This window comes from Homalodisca vitripennis, chromosome 7 (genome assembly GCF_021130785.1).
Source record: "Homalodisca vitripennis isolate AUS2020 chromosome 7, UT_GWSS_2.1, whole genome shotgun sequence".
In the NCBI taxonomy this organism is placed as follows: domain Eukaryota; kingdom Metazoa; phylum Arthropoda; class Insecta; order Hemiptera; family Cicadellidae; genus Homalodisca; species Homalodisca vitripennis.
The window spans coordinates 47,526,444-47,549,337 of NC_060213.1; the positions used below are offsets into that span (position 1 = coordinate 47,526,444).

The 22,894-nt window shown below is 33.8% G+C and overlaps 1 protein-coding gene across 1 annotated transcript in view; it reads left to right on the plus strand.

The window, feature by feature from the left end:
* LOC124366706 (tRNA pseudouridine synthase-like 1) overlaps positions 1-22,894 on the plus strand; it is a 38,930-nt gene that overhangs the window by 10,739 nt on the left and 5,297 nt on the right. Inside the window, exons 4-5 of the mRNA XM_046823305.1 lie at positions 19,281-19,412; positions 22,438-22,602. Of these exons, the coding sequence (XP_046679261.1) occupies positions 19,281-19,412; positions 22,438-22,602 (297 nt within the window). The remainder of the gene's footprint in view (positions 1-19,280; positions 19,413-22,437; positions 22,603-22,894) is intronic.

Genomic DNA, 22,894 nt, shown 5'->3' on the forward strand with positions numbered 1-22,894 from the left:
AGGGAAGTCAATTTTAAAGTTTTATAATTATTAAGTTCGTATGCAAAACATTGGAACCATTAGGCCCACCTTCATGATATAATTTAGTTCACTATCACTATTTGGCAGCAACGTGGCAATACATTATTTTATTCTTAACATCTAGAAGTGGTGCTTTTATGTTTATTCACCACACTTAAAACATATAAGTAAACTTTGCAAATTGAGTATTCATTACTATGACCTCAGCAGTATCCAACCCCATGTGTTTTGTCCATACGGTACAAACATTTACCAAAAAAAACATTAGATCTTTTATTTTTTTTATAAATATTTATTAAATGAAGTTTGATTTCAAAGCATTACCCATTTTAGTAATAAATACACAAACCTCAGTTTCTTACCATAAATAGTAGTCTACCCAATATTGTAATTTCTTTGTTACTTTTTAAGCGCATGTTAATAAAATATCATAAAAATTTTTCTCTATTGCTTTGAGTGCTATGCGCACTTGGTGCCCGGTTCTAAGTTGTTAATATAACAGCTCATTAGTTAGAATTAACTTTTACCATCCACATCCTACACAATTAATACTAGTCTTTGTAGAAGATCCTTTCCAGTTGCACCTGATCCTGTATTAGTTTGTATTCGTAACTCATCAGCATGCAAACTTTATCCTTGAGCCAACGCTCTGATATATTTAAGGTGATTTGCCTGTTTCAACAACAGTTTGTCTCTTCAGTAAATAAGTTGTTAATATAGAAGCAGCAGATCTCCAATTTCCACTGCAAAACACACACACACACACGTTGGGATAGGATGTAGTTGTGTGTAAGAAAATAACATTACTTTTGCTTTTGTACTGCATTTTGCAAAATCACAGACTAAGTCTTTTGACGATCTTTAGAGATATCAATTGACGTACTTAATGAAACTGTCTATTCTACAAAATATAATAACCAAAACATTCAATTGAAAAGAGAAGATGAGCTGATGGAAAATCATTTGGCACAAGACAGATATATCTAGCACAAATTACAAACCATGAGAAGTAGAGGCAGTCCTAGGTGGAAGCAGTCGAGCACAGAGATCTGTAGCTCACTTAGATGCGACTGTTTCATCATCACCAACAGCTGCAGACAAATTACAAACTATGAGAAGTAGAGGCAGTCGTAGGTGAAAGCAGTCGAGCACAGAGATCTGTAGCTCACTTAGATGCGACTGTTTCATCATCACCAGCAGCTGCAGACAAATTACAAACTATGAGAAGTAGAGGCAGTCCTAAGTAAAACAGGACCTAGTATTGATCCCTGTGACCCATACTAAAAAAAATTGTCTGTGATAGCTTGTCACAAACCTGCCCCTGTTAAGATCTAATTTTGAGGTATCATGTTATTTGTTGTAGGGCTTTAGCTCTTCTAATGTCAGATAGATACAGTTTATTTGAGAGAATATTGTGATATACACAATCAGATGGTTTTAGATAGATGTAAAAAAAGTATTGAATATACAGGGCAAAAGATTAGTTTCTTTTTCATTTTGGTTAGATTTATACATTTTTGGCATTTGAAGAGAAGTTACATATTTCATTATAAATTGTACGTGATAGTGTAAGAATTTTTTTGGAGCAAAGTTTTACAGAATAAACTTATAAACTTTGATACATTATGTATGGAAAATATGTCATATTTATATAATTTATATAGAAGAAACAAAATCTTTTATTTTATTTTAATTCGAACAGTGAATTTATAATTCTTTCTTCAAAAGTTGAAAAATTTTAATGTGACATGATTTTTAACTTTGTATGATACAGTTAAAGGGTGAAACAAGTAAAGCAATTTAAACATTGGCACAAAAATACATGATGTACTGACTGGAGGTGGTTTATTTTAATTATCTTTTTACTTTTACTAACACTAAAACATAATTTAGCATTAGTAGAATGATTGTACTTGATCAATTATTTTTCCACTGTTTAGTGATAACTTGACAAAATAACTCTCAGCTAACACTCTCATCACAATGTCAACATTCACAGTAAGGATATTTAGACTTTTGTAGAACCTCTGAAAGTGTTAAATGAACAAATCATTTATAAGTGCACTTACTGGTAAAAAACATGATATCGGTTAATATGTAATTTATCAGTTACATTCTATCCAATTAGTGTAAGGAATAAGATACCAAATTTTCATTAGTTTCATGGTATATTTTTATGTGTCTTTTAAGTTTCTTGTTACTTCATATATTGTGAAATTAGATTTAATGATGTAAAAGTGTGTAAACAACCATAATTTTGAAAATTATTTCCTTTATTTATACTTTTAACTCTAGTCTTATTAAGTCAAATAAGTAAACAAAGTAACAATGGTGTAACTTACAGCGTTTGTAAGTTATCAATTTTTAAGTTAAAAACACATACAGACTGGTAAATCACCCAAACTCTTTAGGTTAAGTGTTAATAGGAACTTACTTACTTAGGTGTATAGAAGCGCATCTTGATGTTAGGTGTAACATCAATATATGTCGTCAAATCAAATCAAATTCTTTATTGCCAGAACATGTTTACAATGTATAGCAGTGTCAGAAACAAATTCAGCATGAACTATCATCTATTACATGCTTTGCCTAGGCCTAGTAACAAGTGTCTATCCAATTACAGCATAATAATCACTGATGTCATATGGGCTGATATTAATCAATAGCCTTTTTACACTTTTCTTGAAACAGTTAATTTCAAGAGATTTAAGATGAGAAGGAGGAGAGTTGTACAGTTTAATACCTGTTTCAGCAAAACAATTTAAAGTGGTAAAACCTACATTGACAAACTACATTGAGATATTCTAAGAGAATTTGAGTTTCTAGTTATATGGCTATGTACAGATCTATTTGTAGGTATGGCATTTAAATTTCTTTTTATATACAATAGGCAATCCAAAATATAAATTGCAGGTACTGTAAGAATACCATACTTTTTAAATAAAGGTTTACAGTGAGTCCTTATGTTTACATTAGCTATAATCTTAATAGCACGTTTTTGTAAAATTAATAATTTTTTTGTGTTACAATCATTGCCCCATACAATAATTCCATAAGACAAAAAACTATGAAGGTATGCATAGTAGACAGTAATGAGGATGTTTGTAGTTACAATATATCTTAGCCTAATTAATATAAAAATACCCTTAGACACTTTATTGCATAACATTTCAACGTGCCTGTCCCATTTGATGCTATGGTATGTGTTTTAGTTGTGTTCATTATGTAGAATGAATTAGCAACTAATACTATATTGACATCGATATTTGTTGATTCGAGTTTGTTACTGCTCAATCATAGTTCCAATAACCCTAGCTATCCATGTTGATCAATTGCTGATAATAATAACATACTATGTATAAGGACTACATATTGGTTTACTAATATGGTGTTCCTCAGTCTGACCTACTGTAAATACATTTGTATTTGTAAATACTACTGTAGTAACAGGGTGTAAATTACCGTTTTGCAGTTTTGACCGGATGCCTCAGCCTTAGAAATCATCTTGTGCACCAGTAGTGTTGATTTAGATCCCTGAAAGTTGAGATTTGAAATTAATAAGACGCATGAAAATTGACCACAATTACTAGAAATAATATAAGTTGTTTGTAAGTATTGTGTTATTCCGACAGATGTTTGATAAATAGAGGGTTGCTATGAGGGATTTAAACCCTGAGGAAATTTCATAATCCAGTAATGGGTGGAATTAAATAAAAACTTGAACTGAGCAGACTGAGAAAAACATTATTTTAAACATGAGAGTTTTGATAGGATAAGAAGAGCAGGGCTACCTTTACCGTATTGGAAGAATAATCCTATTTCTTTTGGATTGTGAGATTCCTCCTCTTCTTAATAATGAGATATTTAAAGGAACTCACAAAAATGGGATATTTCATGACACACAGCAAAATGGTTAACGTAGTGGACACAAAATGTCCTTTTCTGTGAGTTTTTTTGTAATGTCTCTATGTTAAGAAGAGAAGAATTATCCCTACAATCTGGCAAAAGCAAACCTGCTCTTCCTATCTTATAAAAAAACATTCTAAAACCATGCTGTTTACCCTCTTTAATAATAAAAACCTCATATGTTTTAAATATTGTACTGAGGATTACAAGATTGGATTCTAACTATAAGCAAGTTGCTCTTTCTGGAATCAAGTTATTCAATTCTTGATCTCGTGAGTGTTTAAGCAAATGTAAATTCTCATTAATGTGCAGGTCTTTGTTGAGATTAAATTTCTGTTTTATTTGTCTGACCCCTGATGACGGCCAAACATGTTAACAAAAGCCACTGCGTTAAACATGGACGTTCCTTGTTAGTATGCTGACTACTTGTTAGTATGAGAAATTGAACAGCCACAAAATGGTCATGTTCTGAAAAGATTATTACGATATATATATTATTTAATACATTTTTTCTTTAAGTAAATTCATTAAATTACATGTAATATAAATGATGAGAATCATTACAAGAATACTTTATAAGTGTTAAATACAAAGTTAGTTAAAAAAAGTATCAGGTCTGTTTTTTCTATATATGAACAGTTTTTTGCCTTACAGTTTTGAGACTCTTACATCAATCTAAGTAGTTTCCTTGTGACTACAAACCTAGCCCAGCATCATTGTGCCTTCTGATACCACACAATTTGCCCACCATCTTTTTTTTTCATTCTTTTATGACTAGAAGCTGAAAAACCACTTATTGCTTTTAGTTCTTAAAGAACAATAGACAATAGACAATATTCTTTATTAACAACATCATCAAGACATGTTACAGAGTCAAACAGTTTTTAAAAGTGAATTGTATTATTAAATGAGAGGTCTTTTTAAAATTCATCATTCCATGAGAAGAACTCATCGAGCGTGTAGTATGCGTGGTCTTGCAGCCAACACCGTAAGGTTCTCTTTATAGCTCTTGGGTTGTCTTTCAGATGATCTGGTAGCTTGTTGAACAGTTTCATTCCAGCATATGATGGTTTTTTCTCGTATAATGCTGTTCTATGGACTGGTAGAGTGTAATCCCCTGCTTGTCTGGTGTAGTGGCCGTGGAGATCTCTTTGTTTTGGAGGATTCTTAGTTATGCAGTAAAGTACGGTTTCTATTATGTAAATGGATGTTACTGTCAATATTTTCCAGTTTTTGAAGATGTTTCTGCAGCTCTCTCTAGGACCTATTCCAGCCATTAACCTTATTGCTTTTTTCTGCATCACCAGAACTCTGTGGAGATTGCCAGCTGAAGAAGCACCCCAGACTGCTATTCCATAACGCAGGTGGCTTTCGAATAACGCATGATATGCTGTTCTCGTGGCTTCATGAGTACTAGTTGTCTTGGTTCTCTTTAATGCAAACAATGCTGAGTTAAGCTTTAGGCAGAGGCTGTCTATATGGTTTTTCCAGCGCATGTTCTCGTCAAGTATTATGCCAAGATGTTTAACTTCATCAGCTGCTTGGATATTTGGTAGTTCAGTTACAAGGGCCTTTTTACTGCCTAGAGTCATTTGTTTTGTTTTTTTCTCATTGAGAACGAGGTCGTTTCTCATTGTATATTCTTGAGCCATGTTGAAAGCTATGTATGTGTTAATTTCCAGTTGTTCAGTATTTCTATTTGCTGCAAGCAGAACTGTGTCGTCTGCGTACATGATCATTTGACAATATTCTCTCAAGTGTTCTGGAAAGTCATTTATAAATAAAATAAACAAAACTGGTCCAAGGACCGAGCCTTGTGGAACTCCTCTTCTCACTGGTAAGGGGTGAGATTGTAGTGATTGTGTGAGTCCCTTGGTTGTTTCCTTTAGTTCCACTATTTGCTTTCGTCCTTTGAGATAGCTTTCAAACCAACTGAGTGCTGTTTGTCTAATACCAACATTTTGAAGTTTAGTCAATATGAGTTCATGTCCAAGGCAATCAAAGGCTTTACTGAGATCAAGGTATAAGCTGGTGATAGTGTTGCTGATCTCCATATTGTCAATTATATATTCAGCTAGGTCAATAATTGCAGTTGTGGTAGATTTTCCAGAGATGAATCCATGCTGCTTGTCAGTTAGTATTTGGTTCTCTCTTAGATACTTTAGGAGTCTAATAAGAGTTACTTTTTCAATAAGTTTTGAGATTGATGGGAGAAGAGAGATAGGTCTGTAATTGGCAATGTTTTGAGGGTCACCTTGTTTAAATTTCGGATAGATTTTAGCAATTTTTAATTTTGATGGGAAGATGCCTTTTTGAATGGACAAATTTGTGATTTTTACAAGGGGTGTTATTAGTTCATCAGCACAACATTTAAGGATCTTGGTTGATATTTCATCTACTCCAGAAGAAGATGAACTCCTTAGAGACCTTACAATTTTGTACATTTCATCAGCTGTGGTTGGTTCCAAAGTTGTTAGAGTTTCTCTTAGAACTGCTTCGACATGTTGAGTGGCTGGGACTGAATCATTGTTTATGTAATTTATTTTAAGTGTTTCTTCAGCTATGTTTGCAAAATACTCGTTTGAAAACAATTAGCTATTCTTTCAGTATCTGTCAACAGTTCTCCGTCATGATATATTTCTATTTTAGTAGTTTCAGCGCCTATCTTCCTTTGCCTCTCGTTGTTTACAGTGTTCCAGATAGCTTTGGATTTATTATCTGCTTGTTGTATGTATGTAGCATTTGCCTCCTGTCTTGACTGTTTAACACTTTAAATGCCAAGTCGGTCAGAGTTGACCGACGCCTATGATGTTTGTACAGATAACTGTCGGCCATACCTGACCGACAGCGTTGCTACGCAACAGACAACCATTATGCCCGTCCTGTATAATGCACTACACTCTAGCGGAAATTATCAAAACTACGTGACCTAGAATGACATTGGCTATTTACAGAACACTGTTTCAGTTCAGATACGCTACAATAAAGTGCTGTTATATGGCTCGAAAGATAGAGTATTTCTTTAGCATCTCGTCGGCCAAAGATGACCGACAGATGTTTTTGTAATTTTGGTGTAACATAATTTTTGTTATTTTATTGTAAAAATAGTAGTGATTATAGCAAATACTATTACCCTGTGTTGCATTATAAAATTTAAAGGAAATCAGCAATTTGTATGGTGCTTTTCTTGTTTTTTAAGATTTAAAGATGTTGTTTGTAAAATAATATACGTATTATGCTGTAATAAAATATACGTTTTATTATTACCACACAAAAAGTGTTAATTAATTATTAATCTGTAACCGAGAAGGTTACTTACATGAATATCATAATGTACAGTATTATTTAGAATTATACTGTCAGGAATAAAATATTCATACATAATTCAGAACATTACTACAAGCTTTCTTATAGCTTCTTGTAAAGTTGGCTTCCTTATACCTAAATTACAAATATAATTAACACTTTGTGACATAAGGTTTTTGTTAACTTACCACAAATGAATGATCTAATTTTTAATGTCATTTCTGTATTACATAGTAAATTTTTCATTTGTGAATGTCCTTGAAACATGTTTCACATAAAAATGGTTTGTCAGGACACACGCTACAAAATGTAGTGACTTTTGTCATATTTCTTGCTACACTGCGGCCTTTCTGTTCGGACAGTTTTTGATAACACATTTTGCAAACTTTCCTAACTCTGTGTTTTTTTGCACCTTCTCCAACCATAGCAGATGATGTTAGATAGTGATGCCCAGTCCTTGATACTTCAGGAATGCGTGGCGTTTCCTGCAAACACATTAAGGAGCAAGCTAGCTGTTCTTTGAATTTTGTAATCGAAATTAAGTGCTTCTTTTTAGCATTGGGAGGTTTTTTTGTTTTCAAAAATGTATTGTATGCCAACCAGCTGTTAACCACAGAAGTACCAAGAACGAGTTCTTCACCTACTTTGTGGTACCATCTCATAGTCTTTCTCACAGCGGTGCTGTATGAAGACATCTGATCAGAAAGATCTATGCCTACTTTAGCCTTATTGTAGGCTGTGACAACAAGTGGCTTTAGTACAGACGGCTTGTCTGGGTTTTTGGATGGAATTTCTACATATTCCGGTTTGTGCACAGTTGACAACATTAAAACTTCTCGTTTATCCTGCCACTTAGTTATAAGGACCCCTTCATCATTTTCTAAACAAATCATTTCTCCTTTCTGGATTTTTTCTTTTGTCAAGTCTTTTGGAATGCCCTTTCGGTTTCGTCTTAAGGTTCCACAAAGATGAGTTTGTCTCGATAACAAAGAGTTTGCTAGTTGAACAGAGGTATAATAATTGTCAACATATAGGTTGTGGCCACTGTTCAAATGGTTTGCCATGAGCTCCATTACTACAGAGGTAGCTACTGAGTTGTCTGTTGCAGCAACGGTACCTTTCCCCATATAAACTTTTATACCATAAGTATAGCCAGTTTTGTCACAAAGTTTAAATATTTTAATACCGTACTTATGAGCTTTGCCAGGTATGTACTGGTGGAAAAGTAACCTACCACGGAATGGTATCATTGTCTCATCGATGACAAGGTCTTGTTCGGCTTCTTTTAGGTTAAAAAACATACCATTTATAATAGAAAGCAAGGGTTTTATTTTGCCGATACGCCCATCTCTTTGCAGATTGTTGTTATCATTGAAGTGCCAAAAGCGTAAAATTAATTGGAATCTATTTTCGGCTCATTACTTTTGAGGCACCTGAGAAGCTGTATAAAGCATTTGTGGACCAATAATCACTTATTCGGGGAAGTGTTACTAGGCCCATGTACAAAAGTAGGCCTATAAACTTTTTCATTTCTTCTGGATTGGTGTCTCGCCAATCTTTAAGCCTACTCTTACGGCTCAATCGTAATTTAGAAATTACATCGTGAGCATTCCGATTTGTTTCTGTGACCATCAGATCAATGACATCGGCATTAAGACACTGTTCAAAGAAGTCGATCGGTTTTGAATCATTAGTGGTAATAAATTTGAATGTAGGCCTAGAGTTAAACTCAAAGATCTGCTGTTTACCTTCAAAACTATGCCAATTGTCACTTTCGTCAGGAGTACTGTTAACTGTCGTTATGGTATTATCAACATCGGCGTCTGTGTCTTCGTTTGCAACCATAAACTCATTTTCAGCAGCTTCGTCCGAGCCATCACTTGGTTGAAAGTCAGGGTCTGAATCCGTGTCGTCAACCACACTAGGCCTATAGTCCATGTCCTCAACACTTTCATCTTCACTTAATCCCGCAAATAAATCACCTTGAGATGAGGGAAGGTCAATTATTCTGTCAATTTCCGATTGTCGCAAAGGATCGCCCATTTTACGAACGCACTTCCACTTTCTAGGCTAAAGCTTCAAAACAATAGCAGGTTGATGAGGAAAAGGCGCGAAAGTACAGTGAGGTGTCGTCCGAGAGTGATGTAATACACAGCTGACTACAGCTGCAGTACAATCCAGTGAGCTATTCTGCACTACCAACCACAAAAACGTAATATCCCACACCTAATATTGTGTCGGTCATGTACGACCGACGGCATATTTTATAGTGTACTATGTAACTGTAAATGATCGTGTCGGCCAGGAATGACCGACGATGTAAAAACGTTATATATACAAAAAAATTATCAAATCACAATGGTAAGTGACCAACTAACAGAAAAAACATGAATAGTTCCTAGTTTTAGCCACGGATAATTTTGGCACTCTAACGCTAAAACAGAATATTTAGGCTTGGCATCTAACGTGTTAAGTTTTTGGTCATATGTTTTCTTAAGTTCAGTGGCAGCCTGTTTGTCATCTGGATTTCCAGTTAGGAAAAACTTATCTTGTGCTTTCAGGAATTCTTCTTTAAGGATGGACATTTCTCTGGTATAAGTAATCATTTTTTTTCCCTTTTTTTTGCTTAGCACGAGATCTCACCTTAGGGCAAGTCCAGTCAAGTGCAAACTGGAAAGATGTGCTAAAGTGGAAATATGCTTCGTCTACCTCATTTGAATTAATGACAGGGTCCCAAGTTTCCATAGACAGTCGGTTCTTTAAGTTAAGGAGATTATTATGTGTAAGATTTCTTTGTGAATTATATATGTTTCCTATGGTCTCTTTTGGCATGTCTATTGTACAGTATTGTCCAGTGTGGTCTGATAGCCCAGTGATAGTCACTTCTACACTTATCATGTCTTGATCCAGATCTGAGCATACTATGTCTATTGAGGATATAGAGATTTCGGTGATTCTGGTAGGTGGGAGGTCTAATCTCTGGATGTTATATCCCCTTAGCAGTTCGTTAAATGCACTGCGTTCTCTTGATGTCTCATCAAGATTATCAATGTTTACATCCCCCATAACAAGTTTTTTAGCACTCAGCGGTAGTTTGTCCAGAGCTTCAGACAGGACTTTAAGTACATTGTCAAAATTTGATCCTGGTGGTCGGTACACTCCAAGTAAGTATAAGCATTTTTTCTTGGTCATTCTTATTTTAATAGCTGATACTTCACAAGTCATCTCAATACTGTATTGTTCTAACCTTACGCTTTCGGTTTTATAGGAAACTTGGTTATGTTTATATATGGCGACTCCTCCTTTAATGTGTTCACTTCTGCCATAAGCACTGATTAGTTTGTAGTCAGCTATTATGGCTTGATCTATTGTGCCCTTTTTTAGACCATGTTCTGTCAGTATTATAAAATCTGGATTTGTATTGTGCAGCAGGTGTTCTAGCCGCTCAATTTTGCTTGCCATTCTATCCATATTTTGGTGGAAGAAAAGTAGTTGTCCTGATTTTGCTTTGAGTTTTGTTATGGATGGTGATTTATTGAGCTTACATGGTCTAAAAAAGGGTTGGACCGATGTATTTCTGTCTCAGCTGTTATGTGGTGTTGGTCTAGTTCAGTATGGGGAGTCACTGATGTTGCTTGTGAAGTAGCAGAGGCCATGTCATGGGTACGGTGCAGTGTGATTGGTTTGTTCAGGAAATTTTGATTGATTCTTTTAAAAAAATCTATGTTTTTCATGAAGAATTCCTCAATACTTTCGTTGTCTGGACGAATTATTGCGGTCATTGGTGGTTTCTTTTCTAATGTTAGCGGTGTTAGGTTGGACTTGGTTAGAGAGGTATTTTTACCCGCAGCATATTTAGCAGCTTGTAAAGAGATGCTAAAATAGTTGGTTTTGTTCCTAACTGATGATGTTGTGTTAGTTTTCTTCAGTTTTTGTCTACAGGTTTGGCTGGTTCCTGGGGTTGATGTTTTGTTGTTTTCTGTCATGCTTTTTGTCACAGAAGTATTCAGTTTTTGTCTACAGGTTTGGCTGGTTCCTGGGGTTGCAGTTTTGATATTTTTAGTCACGTCTTTTGTCACAGAGGTATTCAGTTTTTTTCTACAGGTTTGGCTGGTTCCTGGGGTTGATGGTCTAATAATTTTAGTCACAGTATTTTTTACAGAAGTATTCAGTTTTTGTCTACAGGTTTGGCTGATTCCTGGGGTTGCAGTTTTGATATTTTTAGTCACGTCTTTTGTCACAGAGGTATTCAGTTTTTTTCTACAGGTTTGGCTGGTTCCTGGGGTTGATGGTCTGATAATTTTAGTCACAGTATTTTTTACAGAAGTATTCAGTTTTTGTCTACAGGTTTGGCTGATTCCTGGGGTAGTGTTTGAGTCTCTATCTGCTGTCAGGCTCTGAAAATCTGAGTGGTTGTATATTTTACAATTGATTTGTCCATCACTAACTTTGTCATCATTGGCTGAGCAGTTTTGTGATATTGAGTTACTAGGACAGTTAGGATACGAAGTGGTATATTGCAGTTGTGCTTGTATAGTCTTCATAAATTCCTCAGCTTGGTCTTGCCGTCTCTTTATATGAACTAGTTCTACAAAGATTAGGCTTTTAGGACTTATATCGGGTGTCTCAGTGTTGCTAGTTTGGGATTCCATATCTTTGAGAGTTTTAGGTTCCCGATCCTGGCTAGTCCGATTTGTTTTGAACTGAGTGAGGGATTTGACTTCATTTAGAAGTTTGCAGATGGTCACTTCCTTTTCTTTATCTTGTTCTTCAAATAATTTAGTGAGGTCCATCCGGATTTCTTTTTCTTTTTCTAATTGGTTTTCAATACAAGTTAAATTTTCTACTAGTTTGTTGTATTTGTTTAGTAATTTTCCCTGTCATTTTCTAGCTCTTCAATCTGTGATTGGTAGTTTATTTCAGAGTAGGTTTTTTAATTCTTCAAAGTCCTGTGTTAGTTTTGTTTTTTTAAGTGTCATATCAAGTAAGTCCTGCTTTAATTTTTGGTTTTCCGTTAGTAGGGCATTACCAACTTCAGCAGCTAACGAAAGAGAAGTTTCCAAATCCGTTTCTTCTAAGTTGTGAACTTTAAGTAATTTCTCTTGTATTACTCCTATAGCAGAGTTGTTCAGTTGGTCATTAACTGTATCCAAAGTAAGATTTGTGGTTGAAATTTTCAGTTTACATTTATTGCATTTCCAGTTCTCTATTTCAAATTTAGAAAGCTTTTGAGAACTTTTTTTCTGGCCAATCCAAGCATTTTGAATGGTACCACTGGTTACAAACACCAGTGCACAAAATTCCTTTGTGCTTGACTCCTACTGTGCACATTCCACAAGGATATTTAGTCATTTTTTTAAATAAAAATACTGGATTCTTAATTGAAAATTGGTGTAGTAGGAAAACAGTTTTAAAGACTTGTCTGATTATCTGTCAATTTTTTTGATTATTGATTGTTAAAATAGATACTGGAATACAGTTTTAATAACTTTGTCTGACTATGACTAATTTTGGCAGTCTAAAAGTGGTCATGCTGTAGTGTGTTATGAGAAATAATCCTTAAGTTGTAAAAGAGGCTACTTCTGTTGTCAATGAGATTGTACAGTCAGCTGTGTGTGCAGTATGTACGACAAGGTCAGGGCTGTTGTGTCAGCAGGTGTCAGGTCACTCACGCTCAGCAGTGACACACTTTGTCCAGCAGTCTGTCGGCATCCACACTTGTTTGTGTTGGAGGAAGTGATGAGTTGGAGTTGATGAGTATGTTGCTGGCACTACGTCACTGCCAATGTGTCATATTTTTTATATCTAAGTAATTATTTGTATTGAAAAATTTGTCTTAATTAATTCTGCTTAAAACAGCTTTGTCTGAAGTTTATAATAGTTTGAATAGTACTTTTTCTTGAGTGTAGTTGCTTTTTATTAGAATTATGCTTAAATCTGTTGGAAAGAAACTTCCCTGGCTTGTATTGGAAATTGTGTTTTTTCTGGTGAGTAAAATGTTGTTTTTCTTAATGGAACAAACTTACAGTTGTTAGTTGTAGTGTTGTGTGAGCACCGTGGTGATTTTTTGTTGGATTAATCACTACTAATACTGCACTTAAATAAGAGGTCACTTTCACTAAATGTTACTTGTCGGCCATCTTGGATAGGTTTTTTGCTGTCCGAACCTTTGTGCTGTCCGTAATTACAGATATTCGGGATGGGTAATGTTGGAGGTAGGTGGTACCTTCTGTCGAGATACATAAGGAGGAATATTGAGTACTATCTCAGTTATGTCAACTTAGAAGAAATGGAGACCAGCCTCTCGGAGTAGACAAGACCATCCTTCAGAGTAGTCAAGACCTATCAATCTTGTACCCCATACATCATCTTGACACTTGCAGTTAGTTATGTGCTGCTCCTGAACATCCATAGGGTTGCTCAGATATAAGTGACACATCAGTTTTGCTGTACCTATTGTAGGTTCAACTGGAAGGTGTAAACCAGTCAGAAGTAAATCCTTGCATTCTTTATGTTTTACCATTGTTTTCCCACTTGTTTAAATCTTACCATTCTTTTTGAGGACTTGGATCACCTGAAGATTTTTCTACATAAAACTTTGTCTGTGTATGATTAAATAAATAAATAAACTTAGGAAGTCACTGACCAAAAACAAGTAGCTGGTCAGTGTACCAGATACACAAATAAACAGTTTTATAGCTCGCTCTCACATAAAAAAAAAAAAAACTAAAAGGTCAACAGACTGCTCTCCGCGACGTCTGCACAAGACTACAAAAAAACTACAACCAAAATTGATTGTACTAGTTACCCTAGGTTTTTAATATGATTGAATACATGATAATTTTATTGTTTGTCTAATTATCAAAATGGAAAAAGGACAAAACGTGTGGAAAGAATATGACTTTAAAAATAACTTTGGTGAAGAACAAATTTTGTATGTGCCAAGTTTATTTTAACAAAGATGCTTATCAATTGGGAGTGCCGATGGTCGAGTGGTCTAAGACGTTGGACTTTGAGTCTGAGTTAGAGATAGCGCAGGTTCGAATCCTGTCTTTATCAGTACCATCGACCTTGTACTGTATCGACTCTCACCCTTATTCTGTTTGATAATATCCTCGCACAGGCCAGTGGCCCATGAGGATGGGCAGAATAAGGCAAAAATGGAGATCGGCTTCTCCTTTTAAAAAAAAATTAAGCTTTTCTGTCTGATCTGTAGTTATTCTTATTTTATTTTCATATACCTTGTACACATTTTAACCTAATAGTATCAAAGTGTGATATCTAGTTTTTTGTTGTAATTGACTGAAAGGGATTAGTACATCTGAGAAAGGAAAGCATTGCACTACAAATTGAGTGATTACTGACCTGATAGCTGATGGAGTAACTACTGACACATAGCACAATAAATTCCCATTGTGAAGTGATCAGTGGAAAGATTAGCCGGATAGCATACTGAGACTTAGATAGAGTCACAACGTAGCTCAACAACCAGGCGGAGTTGAAGAGCAAGAAGATTAGCAGGTACGGGCCGAACGCTTGGGATATCAGTTCCACTTGTCGATGAGCCTGCCACTGGAGACGTGCCAGCATCTGGAGTCTTTCCGATGTGGGAGAGAAGCATTGTAGAGCGTTCAGCTGGTAGTGGACATCCTTTAGGACAAAAGACACAGCAAAGCAGAGCGAGCAAAAGGTCAATCTTGGTGCACTGGAGATCAAGTAGGCAGTGGGAAAGAAATAGTTCTCGTCAAATTTGGAAAAGTAAATCATGTGAAAGGTATGGAACAGATAGTCTAAGACACCTATAGAGAAAATTAAGAAGAAGGGACCAAGGATGTTGTGGGAGTGTTGGGTCTCTTGCAACAAGAAGTAGGTGGAGTTGAAACATCGGAGGATATCGGTCCGAGAGAAGATCAGTGTGAAAAAGTAGGACAGTACGATATTCATTGGAAGGATTATTTTTGTGAACCCTTTGTACCCAGGGACATACCAGAAGAAAAATGTTAGACCCAAACAGGCAATGAGACCAAAAATCATTTGAGTTGTCACCACTCGGAACACTGGTCCTAAAACAGTTAAAACACATTTCAGTTTTATACACAAAAATAGTGTAAAGTGTGATTACAATCTTTGGTACTAACAAGGATGAATCTTCAAATGTTGTAGGTACAATATTGTAACACTTTTACAAAGAATTACTATTATTATTCATATTTTTCTTTATCCTCTTGGAATATTTGTCTAAATGTGAGAGATCACCATTTTATATATCTCTATGTATAAACAATCAAAAGTCATAGAGTAGTCAAAGAGGATATCCATTACATATTCTTGATCATTCAATTGGTGTATTATAGATTCTATTAATTGGACAATTCTATTAGCACTGTTAGTGAATCTGGCTTTTATAAATCTATCCTGTTTTTGTGGTTATGAGGCCTTCTTGCTCCAGGTGTGGTATTATTCTGGTACAATATTTTTTTTCCAGAATCTTAGAAAATGTATATATAAATGATATTGGTCTATAATTTTGTGGTCTGCTTGTTGTACCCTGATGGCAGATGCAAAATGTTGATGTGTAAACATTTTGCCAATCATAAATGTAAGGAGTGTTAATTATAAATGTTCGTTTGCATAGTGTTTCTCAGCCTTCGATAGAATTTCACCTAAGGCTATTGTATTTAAAAATACAAAACTATTATAAATTTATACCTGTTTGACCTGATTGCTCTCAATAATTCACATAATTTAACCTTCAACCAGAATATCTATACCTATAATACATGAAATAAGAATAATGTTTTCCATAGGTTACAATAGACTCACGAAATCACTAAACAATTATTTTATTGGTTTATCAATGAAATTGTACAATAAATTAGACCCTAAATAAACAATTACCCAATAGAAATATATTTTTGTCTAACTACATCTGGCTTATGGAAACTGTTTTATGCAATAGAAGATTTTTTTGCAAGTGACATTAGGTTCTAATTTTTTTCACTCTATATTTATAATATTTTAATATACTATATCATGTAAAAAAGATTCAACTATATTTTTATACCTTTAATTGTGCTATATTACCGTTTTGTATGTTTTAAATTTCTCTAAATGTCATCACTAATGAGGTTAGTATTTTTTATTTAGTTTGGTTTAAGGGTGTTTATTGTGGATGGGAACTCATTTATATATTCAGTGTTCTTTTACATTGGTCTGGTTGATAATTTTAAGGAATGTTTTTAGGTTGGATGTTATCAACGATTGTAGAATAAAGTCTTCAAATAATTTGATTAGTATTATATTTAATAATGTAAAATCTGATTACAAATAATTGCGAAAATTAATGTGTAGTATACAAATACTAATTACATTGAGATCATTTATATGATTTTTTGGCTATTATGTTGTGTGTTTTTTTTTTTTAGCTTAATAATAATCCCGACAGAACATTGAAGTGTTTCATTTGTGAATAATGCTTGGTTTGATTTTGAATATGATGAGTTACAAAACCTCCCCCTTCTATACTAATGGAACCGATTGGTGTTTAGTTAAAATACATTGATACACATATTTAGCAATATTTTAACTACAAATTTAGTTTAAACTCCTTTTAACACCAACTATTTTTTTCTTATTATACATGGAAGGGAGGGCTTAAACCAAGAACGCTTCTTTCTAAAACCACAACTGGTATAATGTAGCTTATAGATTAACCTTTATTTTGAGAAAGAAATTCTTTTTAGCAAAATCCATAGGAAGTTAGTTGAAATTAATAAATTAAACTAGAAAATTCACAGGAGACCACATGACAGTTATTTAATAATTTTATGTTTGAGTTGTGTTTGTGTGAAAAAAACCATAGCAGTACAAAAAAAGCAAACAAAGAAAAGGAATTACAAAGTTAGTTTTTTTGTGATATAAGTCAGAATTCAATATCCAAATGAATCAGTGAGTAATGCAGGAAAACATATTGGTGCAATTATTTCTCTATTGATAAACCAGACTCAAATACCAAATATTGTTCGTTTAAGCCATTTTCTCTCTTCTTGATGCAATCACATTCGAATGATTCCCCCAATGTAAGTAACTTAGGCATACAAGAACTCCCCTAGGCTTCCAAAACTTCTTCACTAGTTTCCTAGCCAACTTAGGCGTCGAAGATCTCTTTAGGAGTCCTCTAGCTAGCTCAGACATCTAAAAACTCTTCACTAACTAATTTCCTAGTCAACTCAAATGTGCAAAACCTCTCCAGTACTCTTCTATCTAGACTTCTTCACTAGTACCGTAGCCTGTAGACGTACAAGACCTCCAGGTGTGAAAGTCCTCTCCAATAGTTCTTATGGTCTTACAGACATTTAGACCAAGCAGTATATTGTGTAAAGTTGATCTTTTACTAAAACAATCCCTTTAAATATTTTAGTTTGATCATTTTACCTTCCTTAGCTCTTGTAAACTTGAACGGAAGACTGAAGAGTACATAAGAGAAGTAGAAGGACGGACCAAGAATTGCTGTCTTACTCAGTATAATCTTCATGTTAGACTAATGGCTCCTCATAAACTGGAGATTCTGGTATTTTAGCAAAGTGTTTCACTCCATGTATTTCCATCAAATTAAATTGTTTATTGTCTTCCTATAATGTATTGGTGCATTGAAAGAAATTATTGTTACTGTTTTAACTGATTATTGTGTCTAGTGTAATCAGTGTCAACCCAATATTTTTCTTCGCGAAAACATTGATTCTGAAGTACAAAAGGAGCAGTAATACCTGAACAATAATAGAAAAAATATTTTTAGGACTTAATATTCATACCAGTGGGTATATAATAAAAGACAGCCATGAATAAAACTGTTTTGATTAACAACAGTCTTCAATGCCAATATTGATAAGAGAGAAATGAAGACTGCTATTACATAAATTGTTTTTGTTCTGATTCGTTAATATTATTTGCAGCCTCGATCAAAGTGAAGTGAATATGTTTGAAATTTATTAATTGCTGTTTTAAAAACGTGCTTGGTCATAAAAACTTTATTATAAAAATCTAGTTATTGCTTTTTATGTATTTCATTTATATGAATAAATAAATATTACTGTCCAGTTCCTTACTGACTTACTTATTGATCTATTTAAAATAACACTCTTCATGTTGATAACCTAGAGAGTTAAATTGTGGTACAAAAAAAAAAACATTTTATACAGCAATATTCAGCCATATTTTACGAATTCCTTCTAGTATCTTATTATTTTTAACGCTGTCATATAACACCATAAATATCAGAAAATACCCTATGGTAAATGACATGTCAATATATTTTTAAAATATTGTAAATTATAGGGTTTAAAAGGTATTTGTAATAAATACAGTGTAAAAATGTATATGAACACCCAAACCAAGAAACCGATCTTAATTATAAATATACCTTCCAGTTCAGTCAGAGGTAAGGTAATTTTCACAGGTGGCTGTTATCTCAAAATTTAAAACTATACATTATTAGCTTCACCTTTTAATTTTATTAGATTTTAGTTTTGCTTGGGTTGAAAAGCATTAAACCGTTTTCAGACGTTTTACACACCCTTTGTAATGATGACCAATGTTTGATCTTACTGTTTCAAATAATCACTAATAACTTTAAACAGGAATTATGTAATGAAGTTAAGAAATTTTAAGAAAGCTTTGAGTATTCTTTTCTTTTTGACTTTGTGTAGTCTGGTGCTGCCAATATTTCCATGACAAACATTTCAGAGTCCTTTGTTTGAAGTTTGTTTTTGAGGAAAGAAGGATTTTTAAGGAAATAGGATTTTTTTCGGACACTTGCCATTGAGCAATACAATGTGTTGTTGATTGTATTATACAATCAGTACATAGTATTACTGATTGTATTGTATCTCTGAACGATGCCAAATGTCCGGAAAAATCCTATTTCAGAGTCTTTTATCTTGACACTGAAATAATGGAAATAAGCTTTGAACATTGATCAATTTATTTTCTTTGATAATGATGTTAGTAATCATCTTCCATTATATATTACGTTTGGTTATTGTTCACAGGACAGACAAGGGAGTTCATGCCCTCTGCAACACAGTCCACGTAGACTTAGACGGAGACCCAAGGAAGATCTGCTCACGTTCAATCCATCTGCATTTGAACCGATTCTTTACGTTCAATGACCACGACATCAGGTAGCCATTTTTGTAGACTGACATGACTTGAACATCAATCAGTAAACGCATTCACCATGTAATAGAGAACATCAACTTCTGATATGTATAGGGTGGGGAACACCACCCATCCACGATGTATATCGACTGAACCAGAAACCTACCTTCTTTTTTTTAACGTAAACCCAATATTTTAACCCCAAATAATTTGGGAAAATAATTTGAAACTCCCAAAAATATCCCATGGCACTTGAGGGGGAGAGGAGTAGGTCACTTTTAAAAGATTTTGAAATGTAAAGATAGATCAAACCATATCTCATTACATTAATCTATTCACTTATGGTTTTGAACAAAGTTTTAATTTATTTCACTTCTTGTATGCAGGGTGGTACAGAATGTCAAAGTTGTACGGTTTTGTTGGTTTTTTTTTACTGTTAACCTCATTAAAAATTTGTATACAAAGTTATGAAAGGATTACCCCTTCTAAAAATATGTTTTGGTTGTCACTTTTCAGCACATTTCCAATTTGTTTTAAATAGTTCAAATTTAGGATATTTCAAACTCATGAAGCCTAAAAAACTTTAAATAACAAAGTATGACCTCATTACACCTATCAATAGCTCTTTTAAATGCTAAAATGTTTTGTATTTAAAGTTTGACTGTATCTTGGAATGTTGAGAAACGGTGCCAAAAATACTAATTATGCGAGTTTTCATTAAACCGAAGAAGGTAGGTAGGAAGGGAGAGATTAATACACATTTTACAGGATGCATTTGAATAGCGTCATCACCACACCAGTCTATTTAAAAAAATAAAGTCAAAATTTACACATTTTTTAAATAGAACTTTACTATCTAACTAAACGATACAGTATATAATATAGTCATCTGGGTTTAAAAAACTCCTGAGTGGTGTACAATGCCTTATTGGTAAGGCAATATTTTACTGAACTTTTAAATATCTTCCTGTCAGTTATTTTTATTTCCTTAGGTAACTGATTATACAGTAGTATTTTTTGCCAGTAAAGCTTGTTTTCATTTTATATAATTTCAGATTGTGCCTGTCAGTTGTGATTTTGTTACATGTATTGTAAATATGTGTAGATTTTAGAGATTCATTGAGTTTTTTTTGTTACAAATTGTATTACTTCCATTATATATAAACTTTAAATGGTAGGGATCTTAAGTTCACCGAAAAGGTGTTTCACAGAGTCTAATCTATTCAATTTTAGCATAATTCTTATTTATTGCTTTTTTTGTTTTATCAATATTTTATCCAGATTTTGCTTCGATATTGCGCTGTATATACATATTCCGTATGCTAGGTGTGAATGTATCAACACAAAGTATACTTTTTTCAGAGCATCCAAATCACACAATTCCGACATGTGTCACAATGCATAAATCCCTGATAAAGTCTTGTTTAATACATGTTCCACATGTTGGTTCCAAGTCAGGTTTTCATCTATGATTAGTCCCAGAAATGTTGAAACATTTTCCTGATCTATGTAATTAACGCTAATTGGTATAGATATTTCCAAACTTTGCCTATTTTGTTTTGATGAGAATCTTATGAAATTTGTTTTTGTTGAGTTCAGTAACAAATTGTGTTGATTAAGGAATTGTTCGATATTAGCTAAGTCTATAAAAGCTGATATTTCAATTTTTGTCCTGTGATTTTCCTGTTACTACCAAATTTGTATCATCCACATAAAAGCACATTTTACTGAAATTGGTCCTTTTAGCTATTCCTTCAAGATACCATATAAAAAGTAGAGGTCCCAATATAGACCCTTGTGGCACCCCGTGCTTTACTACTTGCTGTGTAGAGGCAACTTTCCGAATATAGTTATTGCACATTATATATTATGTGAAATGTATTTCTACATACTGTTTTCTATTGTTCAAGTATGAAGTAAACCAAGCAAGCTCTGTTTTTTATATTCCCAGTTCTTTTAATTTAGTTTTTAGAAAGTTGTGAGAAACGCTGTCAAATGCGCGTGACAATGCCTATAACTTTTTTTCCAATATCAATTGAATATATTATATCTTCTATGAATTTCACACCAGAATCAGAAGCATGGTGGAAAATGAATCTTAAGAAAATTAAAATAATTGATTATAATACTTAGAAGTCACAGTACCATAAAAAAAACTTTTATACCTGTTATTAAAAATTAGCAAATTTCATAATTTTTCTACCTAATAAAGTATTTTGTCCTTTAGTAAATTTCATAGTTTTCTACCCGAACATGAATTTAAATGCAATAATATATTTTTAATTATTGTACAGTAACTGATTCCATCGTGGAAATATTTAAAGTATTTTGTCCTTTACCAAACCACCTCGACTTTGTATTGTATCAACTCTTCCCCTTATTCTGTTTGATAAGATCCTCGCATAGGCCAGTGGCCTATGAGGACGGATAGAGTAAGGCTTAAAAGGGGATCGGCTTCTCCTTTTTTTTTAAAAAAAAGAGAAAAAAAACATAACAGTTTATTATAGAATTTGCTTAACTGAAAAATTTAATTAAATAAGTCAAAGTAGAAAGAGTTTAGTCGACTTTTCAGTTACTTCATAAAAGTAAAGCTACTCGTATGTTAAGTTTAATGGAGAATGAAGTGATATGAGGTATGGCTATGAATAATGTCTTCTCAGTAATCTTTGAAGTGCATATAAACCACCAAAACACTTAGGCAATAGACATATTGTGATACAAAATCATTGCTGTACTCTTACTTTAATGAAATATACTCATGCGTATTGTTAGACATTATTTTCCAGCAAAACTAAACAATAGGTCTTAAACAAATGGAGGCTACAATATATTATATTGTATGATTACAAATATTGGAGGCACTCTAAGAATAAAATGTTTCACACTACATAGCTATTATTCATTTGTCTTTGGTGCATGTCTACTTATTCTGTTACAGCATAAGTCTCATTATTTTATACCCACAATATTATTGCTAATGTTAATGTTTGTTGTAGCTGATCTGTTTTCATATTTAGGGTAGTTATAGATATAAATAATTGTCCACAGGATCCTGAGAGTGCAGCAAGTGCCTGACCAATTCCACAGCCGCCACCAGGCCTATGAGAGACAGTACCTGTACCGGCTGGCAGTGCCACGTGCCGGCGCGTTATGGCGGCAGCGACCACTAGTACCGTCTCCTCTCACTGAGCACAATCGTTGCTGTTTCCTCCAGTTAGTATTCTGTTTTAGCTTTACAGAAATACCACAGTATATTGTTGAATAGTTTATTGTTTTACTCTGAAACCATCAGAAGTTGGTGATTCAAAATTGTGACCACTAATTTTATATATTTTGATGAGGTACTGTATAAACATTAACAAGCTGTCTGAATGTTTATAATTGTCTGAGCAATAGTAAAGTCGATCACTTGAAAGGCTGGACAAATTTAATTTGTGTTTGTTACAATATCTTTCAAACGAACTGTGCCATAGGCTTGAAATTTTGCATGAAGCTTCATTGCAAA